This window comes from Pinus tabuliformis, chromosome 2_2, assembly GCF_031772625.1.
Source record: "Pinus tabuliformis cultivar Carrire ecotype Pingquan chromosome 2_2, CPIR1, whole genome shotgun sequence".
Classification (NCBI taxonomy): Eukaryota; Viridiplantae; Streptophyta; class Pinopsida; order Pinales; family Pinaceae; genus Pinus; species Pinus tabuliformis.
The window spans coordinates 394,997,862-395,013,911 of record NC_142300.1 but is presented as its reverse complement, the minus strand read 5'-3'; the positions used below and the strand labels follow the sequence as shown (position 1 = coordinate 395,013,911).

Here is a 16,050-nt window from a genome sequence, read left to right as displayed (position 1 = left end):
GGGTTTTATGGCCTTCTGAAGCTGCCTCTGCCCCTGCTTTGTACATCCCCTTCAATTTCTGAGAGTTGGTTTAATCTCCTTTTACTGTTCACATTGTTTTCTCTTTTCTCCTTTGGATTTGCACACTAAGTGAAAATCCTTTATCATTCTCTCACTTGTGTTTTTCTAACACTCTGTCTTCTCTTTTCACTTTGTCTTTCTTTTATAACACTGAGTTGATGATCAAAACTCCATAACCCTAATTTCTCAATGAGATTGATGGTTGAGATTAAATTCCATTCAATGGTGGAGATTAAATTTAAATCACTAATGTAAATACTTTACATTTTATTAGACATTAATCAACTCACTAATAAAAGACTCTTCACTTTAAAATTAACTTCAATTAAAGTAAATTACAAAATAGAAAGGACCTTTTTGGATGATTTCCACATGTCCAACACTAGACTTGTGCAGAAGTTCCTGTCCAATGCTACAAACATCAACATGGGTTTCTTGCAGTGTTCATTGTTTTCATATCTTCTTCTAAGATGCACACAAATTTATTTTAGAAGCACTTTTAGAGACAAAGAGTAGATGAAAGAGGAAATGGGACGCCCCTTGTTGCCTATTTTTGTTGTACTTCATATCTGTCTCCATGATGGCTTATGTGCAAGTCTACCCTTAAAGTTTGACATAATCATCGCATCTGATTCTTGTCTACCCATGCATATGATCAAATCCAAAAGTTGTTTGTAGGGAATTGGGACCATTTTTGGTTCTGCCTCTCCCAAAGGTAACACACCTTGATGTGCAATTTGTTCTCATAGCTGAGTTTGTAAAAATGAGTTTTCATCAACTTTTGGCACTATCCATCAACATTTGTACCATATAACCCTCCTTTTATACCAATTGATCTGCAGTCAGTGATTAGTAGCAGAATTGTAAGAAGTTAGCAACAAGATATAGTCAATCTGAAATGAAAAAAGAGGTATTACTGGAACAAATTACAAATTTGCAGGAAAATGCATAAAAGTACTATTGACAAGTCATACAAGAAACTTTTCCCTACAGAAATTGTACTCCACACAAAAGACAAAGTAGAGTCTGAAATTCAATGAAATATAAATAAAATCACTTACAGCCTATGAGACCCTTATAAGCTAGGCAGTGCAAAACTAATCCTTATAGAAAACAAGTTGCCTAATTATACAAGTAGATAAATGTGCCTAACTATACGAGTAGATAACGTGCCTACAATAAGTAGATAAGGTAAAACCTGGATAAGATGAGCATTGAAAATAAGAAGACTGAATCAGAGGTGGGAAAATTAGAGAGACCAAAACCTAAGAGATCTTACCCAAACTGGCATTGCCAGGATTTAGGCCTGCTGACTCCCATCTTCCGTTCCAACTTCTTTATCATTCTAAAAGTATTATTCAATCCAATGGAGTACTTATATAGTTGACTTCGATTTCCATCACGTTTTTTTTTAATATAGCAAAATTAAATGAGATTTTTTTGAAAAATGCCGACTTTCACTATATTGAAGTTTTACAGTTTGTCTTTGCAGATTTTGAAGATATAAATCCACCCATTTCTAAATACAAGAATAGTGCAATTTTCAAGGCAGAACCTCGCACTAGTTTGTATGGAAAAAAGGCTCGAATTGTGTGGGCAGGTTCTCTCAAGGATCGGATTCCCGTGGCCATATCTCTAGCTATTTCATTCTTAGCTTGTCATATTGCTAGGGAGGCAGTTCTGCCAACAGATCTGATAAAATGGGCACTTGAGGGAAAGCTTCCTTATTTGGCTGCTTTTGTGGACATTGAAAAATCTTTGAGTGGGGTTTCAAAACCATGGCCATTAAGTCCCAAATATTTATTGAGGCCTCAACATGTGATTGGAGCATGGCAGTTGGAGTTAATGTCAGGATGTCTTGCCAAACGTGTTGGTCTGCAACTTCCTCCTGTAAACTTTCATTCAATTTCTTGTCGCTTCCTCAAACAATTAGGTTTTCCCGTGGAAGAGTTATTTCCTGCTGTATCACGTATATATGAATGGTTATCACCCCCTGGTTTATGGATATCAGCAGATACAGATGCCAGTCCAACACGTGTATATGTGATGGCTATGTTGGTTGTAGTTATAAGAATATTATACAATATCCATGGTCAAGGTTACTGGGAGAAGAGTCTCAGTGATAACACACTTGCTTCTGGTTCATGTGACAAAAACTCTAATGGAGATCCCTCTCAGGATCAGCTTGACAGAAAATCACAGAGATCCACTGATTCTTCTGCGAATGGTGCCAATGTTGGAAACAATTGTCATGACATACATCTGACAGCGAAAGCAACAGGTGAAATTCCTGTCAGTTCATCTGGGAACATAACACATTTTCAGGATCAGGAACTGGATGCAACAACGATGTTGCATAATCTTGAATCATGGGACCGAGATGATTCTGATCGATTTGGTAAGTGACTAGACTTTGTTTCTCGCACTGTTTTGATATATTTTACTTTTGCATGCCTCAAATGTCAGCCAAACACGCATTAGTCCAATTTCTATATGTTTTTAAATTTTTTCTTTCTTGTGTCAATGAAACAAACAGGGCATACAAATTAATTTAAGTGGAGTCAATGTGTTAAATTCTGAACCCAGTAACTGGACTAACTTACTTCCTAGCTGATTATCTCAGATGTATTGAATAAAAGCACGACTGGGTTCTTAACATAAACAAAAGTATTCAGCGGAAACAAATTAAATCATCTGATCTCAATCACACATTAGCACACACAAATTTTGCCCAATTAACAGTTCTTCATTAAAAATAACTTCATAACCTACTCGGGCTCCCTTATTGGGAAAATGACACACTGAGGAAATTACATACACAACAGTAGTTGATCAAGCTCTAGCTCTATCCTGGTTGATCTGGATCTCCCTTGCTGCACCTTGCACCTTTCTTGGACCCAACACACTTGAAGGGAAGTCCTTCTCTACCCAACCACTGATCTCTCTCTCTCACTGTGTCTTGTGCTAAAGATGTTTTATGTTTCTTCTCCCTTAGCCTTTCTTTTATAATCTTGAGTTATGACTGAATCCACAACCCTAATCTACAAAGTGATTAACAATTGAGATTAGATCTCACCTCATTTGAGATTGACGATTTAGATTCATCTAATTCACTAATGCAAAACCTTTGCATTTCATTAGATTAACTCACTTTATCTTATGAAAATAAATGATTGTAATCACTAAAGTAATTGCTAAGGTTAAGGGTGTATTATTTGACTTCTGCACACCTAGACACTTAGGCCTATGCAGATGTACCTGCTCGAGCTGGAAATATCAACACTCCATCTTAGCGAGGGATGTAGTTCTTGAAGATCCACTTGTAACTGGCTATCCCTCTGATCCTAGCACAATGTCCTCCTTCAAAGGCCTTCTCTTCCTTAATGTGCTGCTAGGAGCTTCCATATGCTCCTGAGTATCCCTCAATGTTTGAACAAGTTTGCTCATCGACTTGTATAAGCTGCTCTCTCTAATCTCGATGGGCATGTATTTAGAATCAAGATGTCTATTGAATTCACCATGTGCAGCATGTTAAACACACATGGACAGCACAAAAGATGTGAAAGATAAATCAGTGAGTTCATTTTTTATTAACAGGAGATGTACATTTATAATACAATGTTGTGACTCTTGGGTTTCAGATCCCAAGGTCTCTTGGACTGCTTAGTCTTTTCGGCTTCCACACTAACCCTTTAGGATTAGGTGTCCAACGTTCCCCCCCTTAATCCGAAGGGTTATGTATGAGTCCAAGAAAAGAGCTGTAATACAAAATGTGCAAAAAATGCATGGCAGCACTAGGCTGAATGTGCTCTATGAAATGTTGGTAAAAAGGGCGGTGGTTTAAGGATGACCACCAACACTGGAACGCTTAGTGCAGTTCCCAGAACTCTTCCAAAACTGGCAAGAAGCTGGAGTCTTCTGCTAGAGGAAGTGTTCTTAATCTGTGATGGTTTAAGGATGACCAACAACTCTGGAATGCTTAATGCAATTCCTGGAACTCTTCCAAAACTGGCAAGAAGCTGGTGTCTTCTGCTAGAGGAAGTGTTCTCAATCTGTGATGGTTTAAGGATGACCAACAACTCTGCTATTCCTGGAACTCTTCCAACTGGAAAGAAGCTGGAGTCTTCTGCTAGAGGAAGTGTCCTAGATTGCCAACTGAAGGCATGCTCAGGGGCATCTTTGTCTCTGGCTACAACTCTGAAACTGGTGTGGCAGGTTGTGGCTCAGGCTCGCTTGATGTGACTTTGAAGCTTGTAGATGACCATCATTTCCCCCCCTGTCAGATACAAGGTGAGAAGATGGAGAAAACTCAACTGCAAGACTGTTCAATACTCTGGAACAAGTTCTGACATGTGTTTGGAATATCTTCTTGGCTGTTGATGCCCATTGCCAAGAAGCGATCCATCCAAGATGAATCTTTGTTCTTGCAGGACGTTTGTTTCTGAAGCATCTGTTTGAAGAATGGCTGGTTTTATGACAATGCTTACATGGATGAAGATCAAAACAGTGATCTTTCAGATGGCCAACTCGGTCACAGTGTTGGCATTTCACGATCTGTTGTTGTTGTTGTTGCGGTGGAAGAGGAGTAGAAACTGGAACAGCTGAAACTGAACTGTCATAAGGAGCAGGTGAACTGTCATGAGGAGCAAGTGAACTGTCATGAATGAATCCAGCACTCTGAAACTGAATGGGCTTGGCATAGTCTGGAATATGAAAGGACAAGTCCTTGTCATATCCAAGACCAGTTCTGTGCTTGTTGTGGACAAGCTGTTCCCAAGGTCTGATGATGGGCTTGGGAAGTGCAGACTGAGTTTCTGCATCTGCATGTACAACTGCTGCTTTATTTGAATGAACTGTAACATTATTAACATGCTGCTGATGGGTGGTTGTCTCAATGTTCTGAACAAAAACAGGTTCAGAATGATGTCTATTTTGGTGTAGCTCTTCTTGCTGTAGCTGTGATTCAAGCTGCAAAAAATCGATCTTTTCCTGTGCATTTTGTAAACATGTCTGAATTTCTGAGAGAGATCCTTTGCTGATTTGTAATGTGTCATCAACAGTAGATAATATCAGAGTTTTAAGGAACTGTAATACTTCACTGGTTCTGGCCATTTTTTCTTCAATGTCAAAATCTTTATGCAGCAGTGGAATCAAGGAATCAATGCACTATAATGAGTTTTAAATACAATGCCACAATTGGGGCAGAAGTAACTGCAAACTTGTTTGGATCCTTCAAATACTCCTTCACTTTCTCGGCCAGTGGAAAAGAATAGTCAACTTCAATAGCAACTGCTAATACATTCTTGTAACTATTGATGATAGCATGTGGAGCAGCTGCAATTGTGGGATTACAGATCGCTAGAGAAAGAGTTGTACATAATCTCATAAACTACAAATGGCTTGCTGTGGTGTGAAAATGATGATCTTCCAGAACAGAAAACAAATTCCTCCTGTGGCAATGATATTAAAAGCTCTCGGTCGCTTTGTCTTCAATATAATATGATAAATGCCACCAAAAATCTTTAAAAAGACTTTGATATCCAATGCCCCACATAAAATTCAATGCGCTATGGTAAATTCAAACTTTATTGTTTAATATAGGTGGACTCTGCAAGTTGTTACTTCTGTTGCCGTATAAATAACAAATATTTTTACCGTCCTTAAGTAGATGTCATGTTCATTGCTCCTCAAACAAATAATAGCTTGCAGCAACAAAATACAAAAATGAAGCTCTAATATCGTATTTTCAGGGATTATATAATCTTGCTGTGAGCAACAAGCCTTCAAGAATAGTTTTCCCTTCTCTGATGCCAGCTCCTGCAGCCTCCTCTGAGGTAAGGGCCTTCTTGCCGATTATCCTGGTTCTGCTGCCGTCTTGTGTATCAAACACAATCCCAAAAGCTATCAGGGCGCTGGAACAGACAAGGCCTGAGATTCCAGCTATGGAATACCCAACTCAGAAAATGGCAAAACAAGGAGAAAAAGACAGATACCAACTTGGGCTCTTAGCACATCAAGAAAAAGAAAAGAAGCCAGGCATTGCAGACCGCCATGGATAACAAATAAGCTATGAACAGAGAACGTCAGAACGATATACACAGAGCATATACCACAATGAACTGCATTGACATGATTGGCGAGGAGGGCGAATATATAGGGTGGATTCTGCCAATTTCTGAACTAAAATACTCAAGAGTGATACATGAGGTTCGACCTTGGCGCCAATAAACAACAAGGATGTGTTGAGTTGCAAGAGTGCCAGAGGAGAAATATTATCTGTCAAAGAATTTTCGAATTGTATCCTCCGCGCAACCTCTTTCTCATAAATCAGAATTCAAAAATGTGAAATGTGCGTACTGAACAATTTATAGACAGCCTTGGGAAGAAGGGGGCGCCACTACTTGCTTCATTCCAACGTCTTCAATATAAAATTTGCCTATGAACTTATACACAGTGCTGATGATAAATGAAGTGTGATCCATCGTCTTGCTGAGAATCTCCTTTATCATAGAAGGACTACGCTTGCCTTCCACCAATTTTGCAGGGCTTTTCCGAGCAGGTTAGTATCCTTCGTCTGCGCCCGCTCACCTTCATATATACTTGAATTAAAACGGCGTGACATCTAGCAACAACAGGTCCTTCTCAAATCAAATGCGCTGTCCGAAGCGCCTCCATCCACGTCGCCCTTTTTTTTTTAACAATAAATATTTCCAAAGCATATAATATATGGTCATCATAATTGAAAATTTCACCATTGAATTTTATGGAGGGCATCAAGCACGGTCTTCATAAAAAAGGCTCAACGCATATTTCAATGCACACATGAATCATTAAAAAGGCTTCCAGAGAAGTATGCATAGATATCAACCTTCAAACAACACCCAACAATTAAAACCATCCATACGCAGTCAGCACTATTTTCAATCAGGGCGGCGCACATAATGGACAGCGTATAGACAGCGTATAGACTCCCATGAACAGCGTATTTGAATGTATGGACAGCGTATTTGAATAGCGCATTGATGCTTCAAGGTCTTTGATTCTCACAACCGGCTTTTGGAAAAACGAGCTTTGGAAGGCAGCCCTTGATAAACAACTAACCACGCAAAGACCCAAAAATTTTGTAGCTCATACACAGAGACCATAAAATTTATAATCCGCAGATCCAAAACGTCAGACGCACAAAGGCTTTGATACTATAGGCAGACAAAGCAATGATACATCCACGGAATCACAACGTCCTGTGAATTTGATATGCAATGATCTTGACAATGCGAATGAACCATGTGAGAACTATTCAGATGAAGAGAGTAGAGCTTCCCGGAGTCGACGCCTTCGTAATGTTGAAGAGGTTTCCCAATCTCTTCAAAATGACCCATGCATGTCTTGTATCGATCTTCAACAGAGAGCAGACTAGTGATCTTTGGAAACCGACCTATAGACTGGTAATGACCCCGCGCCTCTTCCACAGTGATGAAAGTTTCGACGGAGGCCGTGGCGAGCAGAGTGTATATGGGAGAGCAGCGTACTCAAGAAAAACGGATGCGCAGTCAGGTCAGAGTGCGCAGAGGTCAGAGGCAGCAGAGAGGGGCAGCGAATTCAGGCAAAAAATGCGCAGTCTCTCAGAGCAAACGGATGCGCAGTCTCTCAGGACAGAGGTTTCATGAGGCAGCAGAGAATCGACAGAGTATATGGGCAGAGCGCAGAGCGCAGTGGTGACAGAGACGTTAGGAATAGTGTCAGACCCGATTTCAGTGAGAGAGAAGCGATAATGTTTAGTGCAACTAGACAGGTGGTGCTGGCAGAGCGCTCAGGGAGGCATGACCGACAGTAGAGAAAAGCCACAAAATTGAACTGAGTAACATTATAAACATAGAGTAATTTTATTTCTATAGCTGACTGGCCAAATAAAGAAATGGCAAACAAATCTTGGAAAGAATGCAGCGCTGACAATATATTTGAGTTTGCAGATCTACCAGGCCAGTTTTACTATTACAGGATTATGGGTAAAGGTGCAGGACTGACATGCACACAACAGGCCACAGAAAAACAAGCGGCTCTGATACCATGTTAAACACACATGGACAGCACAAAAGATGTGAAAGATAAATCAGTGAGTTCATTTTTTATTAACAGGAGATGTACATTTATAATACAATGTTGTGACTCTTGGGTTTCAGATCCCAAGGTCTCTTGGACTGCTTAGTCTTTTCGGCTTCCACACTAACCCTTTAGGATTAGGTGTCCAACACAGCAACATAAACAATTTGAGATGTCTCGTCAGACAACTAGTAAAACTCAATGCTGTGGTGGAGGAAGAGTATTCCAAAACCATTTTTTTAAGAAATCTGCCTTCTAAATACAAAGATCCATTTTCACTCTTAGTTAGATGTCTTCACAAACTCTAGAAGATATGATTGCTGTTCTCTAGATGTCTTCACAAACTCTAGAAGAACCATGTCAGGCAATACTTGGGAGCTACATCTTTAAGAGGGTTATGAGGAAGCTTGATGGAGCTCTATCTTGTCTAAGAGCTGTTTTTAAAGAAGAAGCTTTTGAAGAATGCTTGATTCTGTTTACTTCATGTGTTTGTTTTCAGTATTGTAAACCTTAAATTGGGTGTGTTAGAATATAAGGCTCACCTTTGTAATAGAGTCATCTTAGTGACTTAGGCCAAAGGACAGGCTTTTAGGTTATTATTAGTTTTTTAGGTTTTTGCACAATATCTTGTCTTTTGATCTGTATATAAGAGTAGTGAATCCCATCGTAATAAGTGTTCTGGTTATTCATGATATTAAATTGTGTTACTGTATTTATTCTTCCTTGTGTTTGGTTACGTGCTTCAACTCTGTCAGGGATTTTGTCATGGAGTGGGATTTAGTTCATTTCATATTAGTCCCGCTACATTTTCAACTCTAAAGTTTCTTCCTTTTGTTCCTAGTTTATGATTTTTCCACATTCTCTTCACTGCTACTCTGAACCTAGCACAACTTTTAATCTAACTCTTGCTCTAACAATATTGATAATCAAAGGTCGTTGCAGTTGAGTCATTTTATTTCCTTGAGTGATATTTTATGTTTTTCATATTTTGTAGTTCTGAATATGTTACATGAGGATAACTTTAGTTTGAAACATAGAACATTCTAGAACTGATGTGTTACTAAAACCTCATATTGGCTGGCAGATTATGGAAAGGATTTGTGCACTTATTTGAAGTACTGCAATGAGGTGATTTTTGCTGGTTCAAAGATGTCATATGATGAGGAAAACATCATTAAACATTTCTGGAAACTGTATGAAAAGCTAGAAAAAGAGGTGAGTCAACACTCCTGAGTCCTGACTCTTGAGCATTCCATATTTTTAGCATCTTGAATCTTTCTAGAAAGTTAATAGATGTTTTTTTCTTCCTATCGAGTTATAGGCTGGCACAAAGATCTAGTGCACTCTTATCTGGATTTTGAATTACCTGTTGTGTCAGTATGGCTGTTTAGGAAAATTGGAACTGATCAGAACATTAAAACTGCAAATATCTTTATTTAACTCCTGTTGCTGTGTCAGTGGACTTTATATGACTTGATTATGAACTTAACTTGGTTGCAATTGTCACTTTGTTCTTTGTCAGGCTGGCCAGATGTTGTACATTCTCTTCTTTTTTTTTGTGTAAAATACTTCTTATACTCAAATAAATAAATTATTTCTGGCCAGGTGTCTTACATTTTCCTCTCTTTTTGTTTGTAAAATACTTCTTATATTCAAAAAAATATATTTACTGTTAAAAATGTAGCGAGCAAGATCTTTTGGCTTGTGCCTTAGCCAATAGAGACCTCGAGTTGTCCTCATGAGTTAGACTTCAGTTATGATGAGTTATTTCCAGTTTACTGGAATAATCATCTAGATTACGTGCATAGAGTTGGAGCTTTAGTTAAATAGGAGCCTTCATTAGTTTGACTATAGAACAAGATGGCCATTAGCAGTTCAAACTTCAGTTAGAGCAAGTTACTCTTCAGTCTTGATTGAGGGAAGAGCGAGTTAGATCTCCTATGTTGATTGGAGAGAGCATGAGTTAACAACTCTAGTGATGATTGGAAGGAGAGCGAGTAACACTCTCAATTAACTCGCTATGAGAGCTCAAGTTCTAATTTTGGAACAGCTTCTCTTTGTATGGTCGAATTGGGTCAATTAAAGAACAACGAAGGCACAAGGATTATACAATTGTTTTATGCACAAGGTTGTGAGACAAAGCAAATTCAGGAATTTGTGAGAGAGAGCCTTGATTGTGGAGTGCAAGAATTGTGTCCTAGAGAATAGAAGGCACAAGTGCGCTAGAATTTAGGAAAATTGGTTTTGGAGCTGGGGTCCTAAAAAATAGGAACTCAAGTGCGCTAAGAAATAGGAGGTAGAAGTGCGCTAGGAAATAGGAGATCAACATAAGGTATAAGGAGTCAGGAGATCAGCGTAAGGAATAAGGAGCTCAAGTGCGCTATGAAATAGGAGATCAACGTAAGGAATAAGGAGCCCAAGTGCGGAAGGATAGAGGAGGATTCTAGTGCGTAAAGTGGGCAGGTTTGCAGAGCAACTCAAGGAGGCAGTAGAGGATCAATTGTGTGTAGGAACCGAGATCAAGTGGTGATCAAGGCAGGACAAGATCAATTGTATTAGCTCAGATTGTGTGAGAAGCAGAACACTTTCTCAAGAGAGACAGATTGCTTTGTAATAGATTCAATTGCTCCAAGGACAATTAATAAAATAGCCACATCAAGCAAGCAGGTTCTCCCTATTGGGTTTCCTGAGAAAAAGTGTGTCAATTTGTGCATGTGTTTTTATTCTGCTGCATATGAATTTTCAAGACACTCTGTATCTTGGTGAAATTAAAACTAGGTTTCAGTTATTCATATAAGTAGTTGCAGAGTTTCATGGAAATTTAACATTTGCAAATGAAAAGAGTGGAAAACATGTAGTGGAAGGGTATATACAATGTTATTGACATTGTCTTCCTCAAAGCAACAAAAACAAAAATAAAATCAAATTAGGCAGTTGGATCTAATAATTTTGCACCCTTGATCAACAGAAAACATTCTTGCCAACAACTGCATATGTACCTTCTCTTTCCACATAAAAGAAAAGGCAGATAAAGAGCTAACTACACTCTCAAAGACATTTTCACCAAGGCTTCCAAAGAACAAATATAGCTGAAATTCTCAAGCAGTGCCAAATTGTTATATACCTAGGGGGGATAATATGTTATATACCTAGGGGGGATAATATGGGGTACCAAGGGAGGTACCCAAGGTAATAATGTAATAATGGGATGGGCCATAGTAATAAATAAGGTGGTTAACCCATGTCATGTAAGGGACCACAAGTAGTTAATAATAATGTAATGGGCCCATGGTATTAGTTGATGGTATGAGGGAACCATGGTAATGACCCATGGTATTGTATATATGAGGCCTATATAGAGGCTAGAGACTCCACATGGAGAGATATGAAGAGGAAGAGAAGTATTCTTGTATGAACAGGCATATGGCTTGTGGAGTGTTCTCCTTCCTTAAGGAGTGAATGTATGGTGTTGCCCTACCTCAAGGGTTTTGATCAATAAAGTGAATCATTTCTATCTATATTCAGATCTTGTTATTTCTTGGGTTTATTCTGTTATCATATATTTTCATATCAGATCTATAGTATTTCTGGGTCAGATCTACAACACAAATGCCACTAAGAGATGAGCAGATTAGAGAACTGGATTCATGAAGCAAACCATTATGTACGAATGCTTGAGCAAGTTGTTTCAAGAGTCTATACAAACTTCCTTCACAAACTCCAATTACTCTAGCAAAATTTATGCTAGAGCCTTTGGGCCAAACAAGAACTTTGCCATCAACAAATACTACTCTATCTCCTTTATCTTCTAAGCATGAAATAGAAACCAAATTCTTCTTCAAACTTGGTACATATAATATGTTGCTGAGATGAACGTTTTCACCTGATTCTAGCTCAATGGAAGTCTTCCCAATGCCATTTACTGCATAACTGTTGTCTGCAAGTTCTACCTTTTGAGATAATATTCTTTCCATTATACCTGTGAGGTTGTCATGACCTCCCATCATGTGTCATGAGGCACTACTATCTAGTAGCCACAAGTCATCGCTATCCGCAGTAGAACTTGTAAGAGCAGAAAAATAGAAGAAGTCTTTGGTACCAGAATCCTCCTTAAGTTTTTTTGGAAGTTCATCCATGTCTAATCTAGCGAAGCTTGATCACATTACAAGGTATATATCTGCTACAAAATTTGTTTTATTTGAGATCATTAGCGCACTCTTGAACACTGTCAACATGGAATAAGCATCTGTTTGCTCATTGAATATCTTGATCTCAGAAAGGAGCCTCCCTCAAACCTTAAGTGGCATTGACTAGAGTGTCCTTAAGCTTGACATATTGCTTAAGGTTTCATGCTATGACTCCTAGGACAATGAGAACTATGCATTATCGAAGCTCAAAAGGAGCTCTGTTAGGAGTCTAATATATCAATAGACTGTAGGATGAATTCAATGATTTGTGTATAGTGTTGGAGGTACAAATTTGGCATGTCTCTCTCTAGAAAGTGTCCTCCAACTAAGCTTGACTACTATTGCTTAGGTTTCATAGACTTTCACCGATGGGAGGAGACTCCTAGGACCTGATAGGGTTTAGAAGGTCAAATATGTAGGCAAGGTTTAAATCTCTCATGATTGGGAACTGGGGGTATGTATCCCTACTCCTAGACCTTGAAAATTATTGTGAAAGCTTGGATTCTTAGTGGTCCTTGAAGAATTACCCTTAATAGTGTATGGGACCACACAGGACCAAGTGGACCCAGGGGTAGGTCAAGGGGGTAGGGTTTAGCAACCAATGATATGTTTGACCTATTCCAGAGGGAGAAAGGGACCAAGGAAATAATTTTTAATGCAACACAATGTGAGGGTCCCAATGAGGCTTCTAGCCTAAGGAAATCAACGGAAAGGTTCAATCTCGAGGCGAGGGCTTGAGATATCTCAAAATCCCACTGTCGGAATTTCTTCAAAATTGGAGGGCACCTAGGAGACACACTAACGCAGTAGGGGCCAAGACACAAATTTTTTTGATGGGTGGTTTGCAAGCTAGATAATGCCCTAGGGGACCTAATGGGCTAGGCCTAGAAAAGGAGAGGGAGTAGGATGAAAAAGGTTTAAGGTGATCACCTTTGGTGGACCAGTGCCTAATCCTTTGGGGAGCTTGGAATCAGGTAGAATTATGACTATGGACCTTTGAATTTTCTATGTCAAGGAGGCCTCAAAGACACTTCTCTTTGTTGAAGAAAGTGTAACTAGGTTCGGAATTTACAAATGTAATTTTGATCTTTGTACTTGTCAAGAAAAAGAAATGTTATTTTTTTGTGAATTATAAGAATGAGTTTCTTGCTCATTTCTTAGGAAAGTCAAAGAGTCAATGTCATGCTCTTCTTGAGCTTATATGTAATGTAAATGAGTCAACCTAGTGTCTAAGCCCTGCAAGACAAGCACCATCCCCTTGAAGAAGGCAACAAGCAAAATGAATTAGTAAGAACAACCTTGTCAGCCTACAAATGAATGCATAGTATGTCGGCTCAATAAAAAGACACAACCATTCACATTATCATGTCAGCTCAAATGCATAGGCTGACCACTATATATATGCGGCTAGGGTCTTCGCAAAAGTACACAGTAGGATTCGCATTCCTCTGGAGTTACGGATGGAAGTTACAGTTAGGGCTTCGTATGTCACAGGAACAAAACTTGGATTAATGTAAGATTTTTGGAAATTTGTCACAAATGTTTTCGTATGGAATTTGCATTATAGGAGTTAAGATGCCTCTGCTATTTTCAGTGACAATTACAGTGGGTTACACAAGTCATTACCTCGGCTTCTTCACAGTGATCATAGTCTCGGCATAGATGTGAAGATGGAGGTCTCGGTGCAGAACACACAATCTCGGCAATCAATCATGTTCATGTTTTTGACGTACTCAACACAGTCGTATTGCATAACAAGCACATTTATAGTCAAGGCATAAGTGTGGTGATAAGGATCTCGGTGATCCCATAGAGACACACTTTGTCTCATACTTTGGACGTAGTCATAATCTCGGCACAATTTTTAATGAAGATATAATACAAAGTCATAATCATAATAAAAGATCTCGGTACAACTTCAGTATATAGTGTTCGTTGGTACAATAATGATCTCAATGAATGGACAATTACTATCTCAGTGAATGCACAGTAATGATCTCAATGATGGTGCAACTATGATGATCTTAATGATGACATCAGTGAAGCAGTAGTGATGATGATGATCTTAGCTGTGTCAAAAAGGAGGATTGATGTCTTGGTTTTGGAGTGGCATCATAGGTCAAGGGTCATGGTCCTGGTGTTCGTCAATTGAATCTCCATAAGAAGAATTTCGGGCGGGTTTTCCTCTCCAAGAGGGAGAGGTTTTGGCCCTGGAAGAAAGCCAAACATCTTGTGTTCTTGCCTCTTTGGTTTGGTAGTAGTTTGATGAAGCAAACACACACACTAATAATAAGAAGAAGATCAAGCTAAGATAAATTGCAAAAGCACTTCACAAATTGTTATCAAGTCTAGAAGAATCACATTAATCCCACTTGCCCTAGATTCTTCAACATGGTGCTGAAGTCAAATGAAGGGCAACAAAAGAGACATACAAGGATATGTCTTTAAGGACATCAAAGCAGGTTGAAAGGATTAAAGGAGCAAGTATAAAACAAGCAGGTCTACAACAATCATGGAGTATCAACTTCAGTAGTTACAGTAATGCACTCAACTCATGCTAAGCTTGATGGAGTATATCAGTGATCCTCACTTCTTGATCACTGAACTTTCTCCATGCCATAAAAGATAGTCTCAAGCATATATATATTGCAGAAGTAATCCAAGGAATACCTCCCACAATCCATGATTACATCACTGTCTCAGTATAGTCATTACATGAAAGCAGTTTCGATGATGAAACAATCCATCTATACAGTGCCACCCACAATTTAGTTATGTTATTCCTTGACAAGTTTAGGCTCTCTATACATTACCTCTCTACACAATGCACATAGACATCACTGTGCAGTGCCATATCAATATACTTGTCACAGTCTCGAATTCTGTCTATGATTATGATCTCAATAGCCTGGCGCTCAGATCATAACATAGTATCACTAACATGTCAACAATACGTTGAAGTCAAAATTACCTTAAAATGAATTGGGAAGGTCGTGAAGTAGTCTCAATGATATCAGACCATTGATGTCATGGTGCTAGAAGGCCTCCAAGGAAGTCGTGATGAAAGGATACTAATGATGGGAAGCTTAAGCAAAAGAAGCATCAAGATGAAGATCTCCTCTTCACACACCAAGTAAGTATCTTTCAATTTTATAATCAGATTTAGTTAAATGATTTCATGATTCCAAGGGGATTTATAATTCGTTTAGATAATCGAAAGCCCTTGCATAGAATAAGGAGGATTGTCATAATCCTCATAGAAAAGAGAAATCATTGATATCTGTGAAGGTCAAACATTGTTTAAATCCATCAAGAGATTCATAGGATTCATATGATATCACTCAAAGTCCTCTCATACCTAAATAGCAGAAGATGAGAGATAAAGAGAAATATATGAGATGCTAGATATACTATTGAAAATTAAAGTAAAGAAGGTCACTTAGACCTACACAATAGTAAAGGTATCAAAGAACGAAGGAACAACTTCACGAGGATCTAGAAAAGATGATGAGAAGGTAGTCATCATTGATGAGCAAGGTAACAAATATCAATAAACAAAGAAGGTTACCTCACCCAACAATTTGTGGTCTCTATGCTAGATAGAGAAAGACAAGTTGCAATCTATAGGATAAAGGAATTCAACCCTGTGCAGAAAGGAAAAGCAAGGTTGGTCCTCAAGCAAAGACAAAAATAAGTATAGTGA

At 38.7% G+C, this 16,050-nt stretch overlaps 1 protein-coding gene across 1 annotated transcript in view; it reads left to right on the top strand.

Moving 5' to 3' along the window:
* LOC149192932 (TATA box-binding protein-associated factor RNA polymerase I subunit B-like) overlaps nt 1-16,050 on the top strand; it is a 134,524-nt gene that overhangs the window by 60,201 nt on the left and 58,273 nt on the right. Inside the window, exons 3-4 of the mRNA XM_089404745.1 lie at nt 1,553-2,458; nt 9,245-9,375. Coding sequence (XP_089260871.1) covers nt 1,553-2,458; nt 9,245-9,375 — 1,037 coding nt within the window. The remainder of the gene's footprint in view (nt 1-1,552; nt 2,459-9,244; nt 9,376-16,050) is intronic.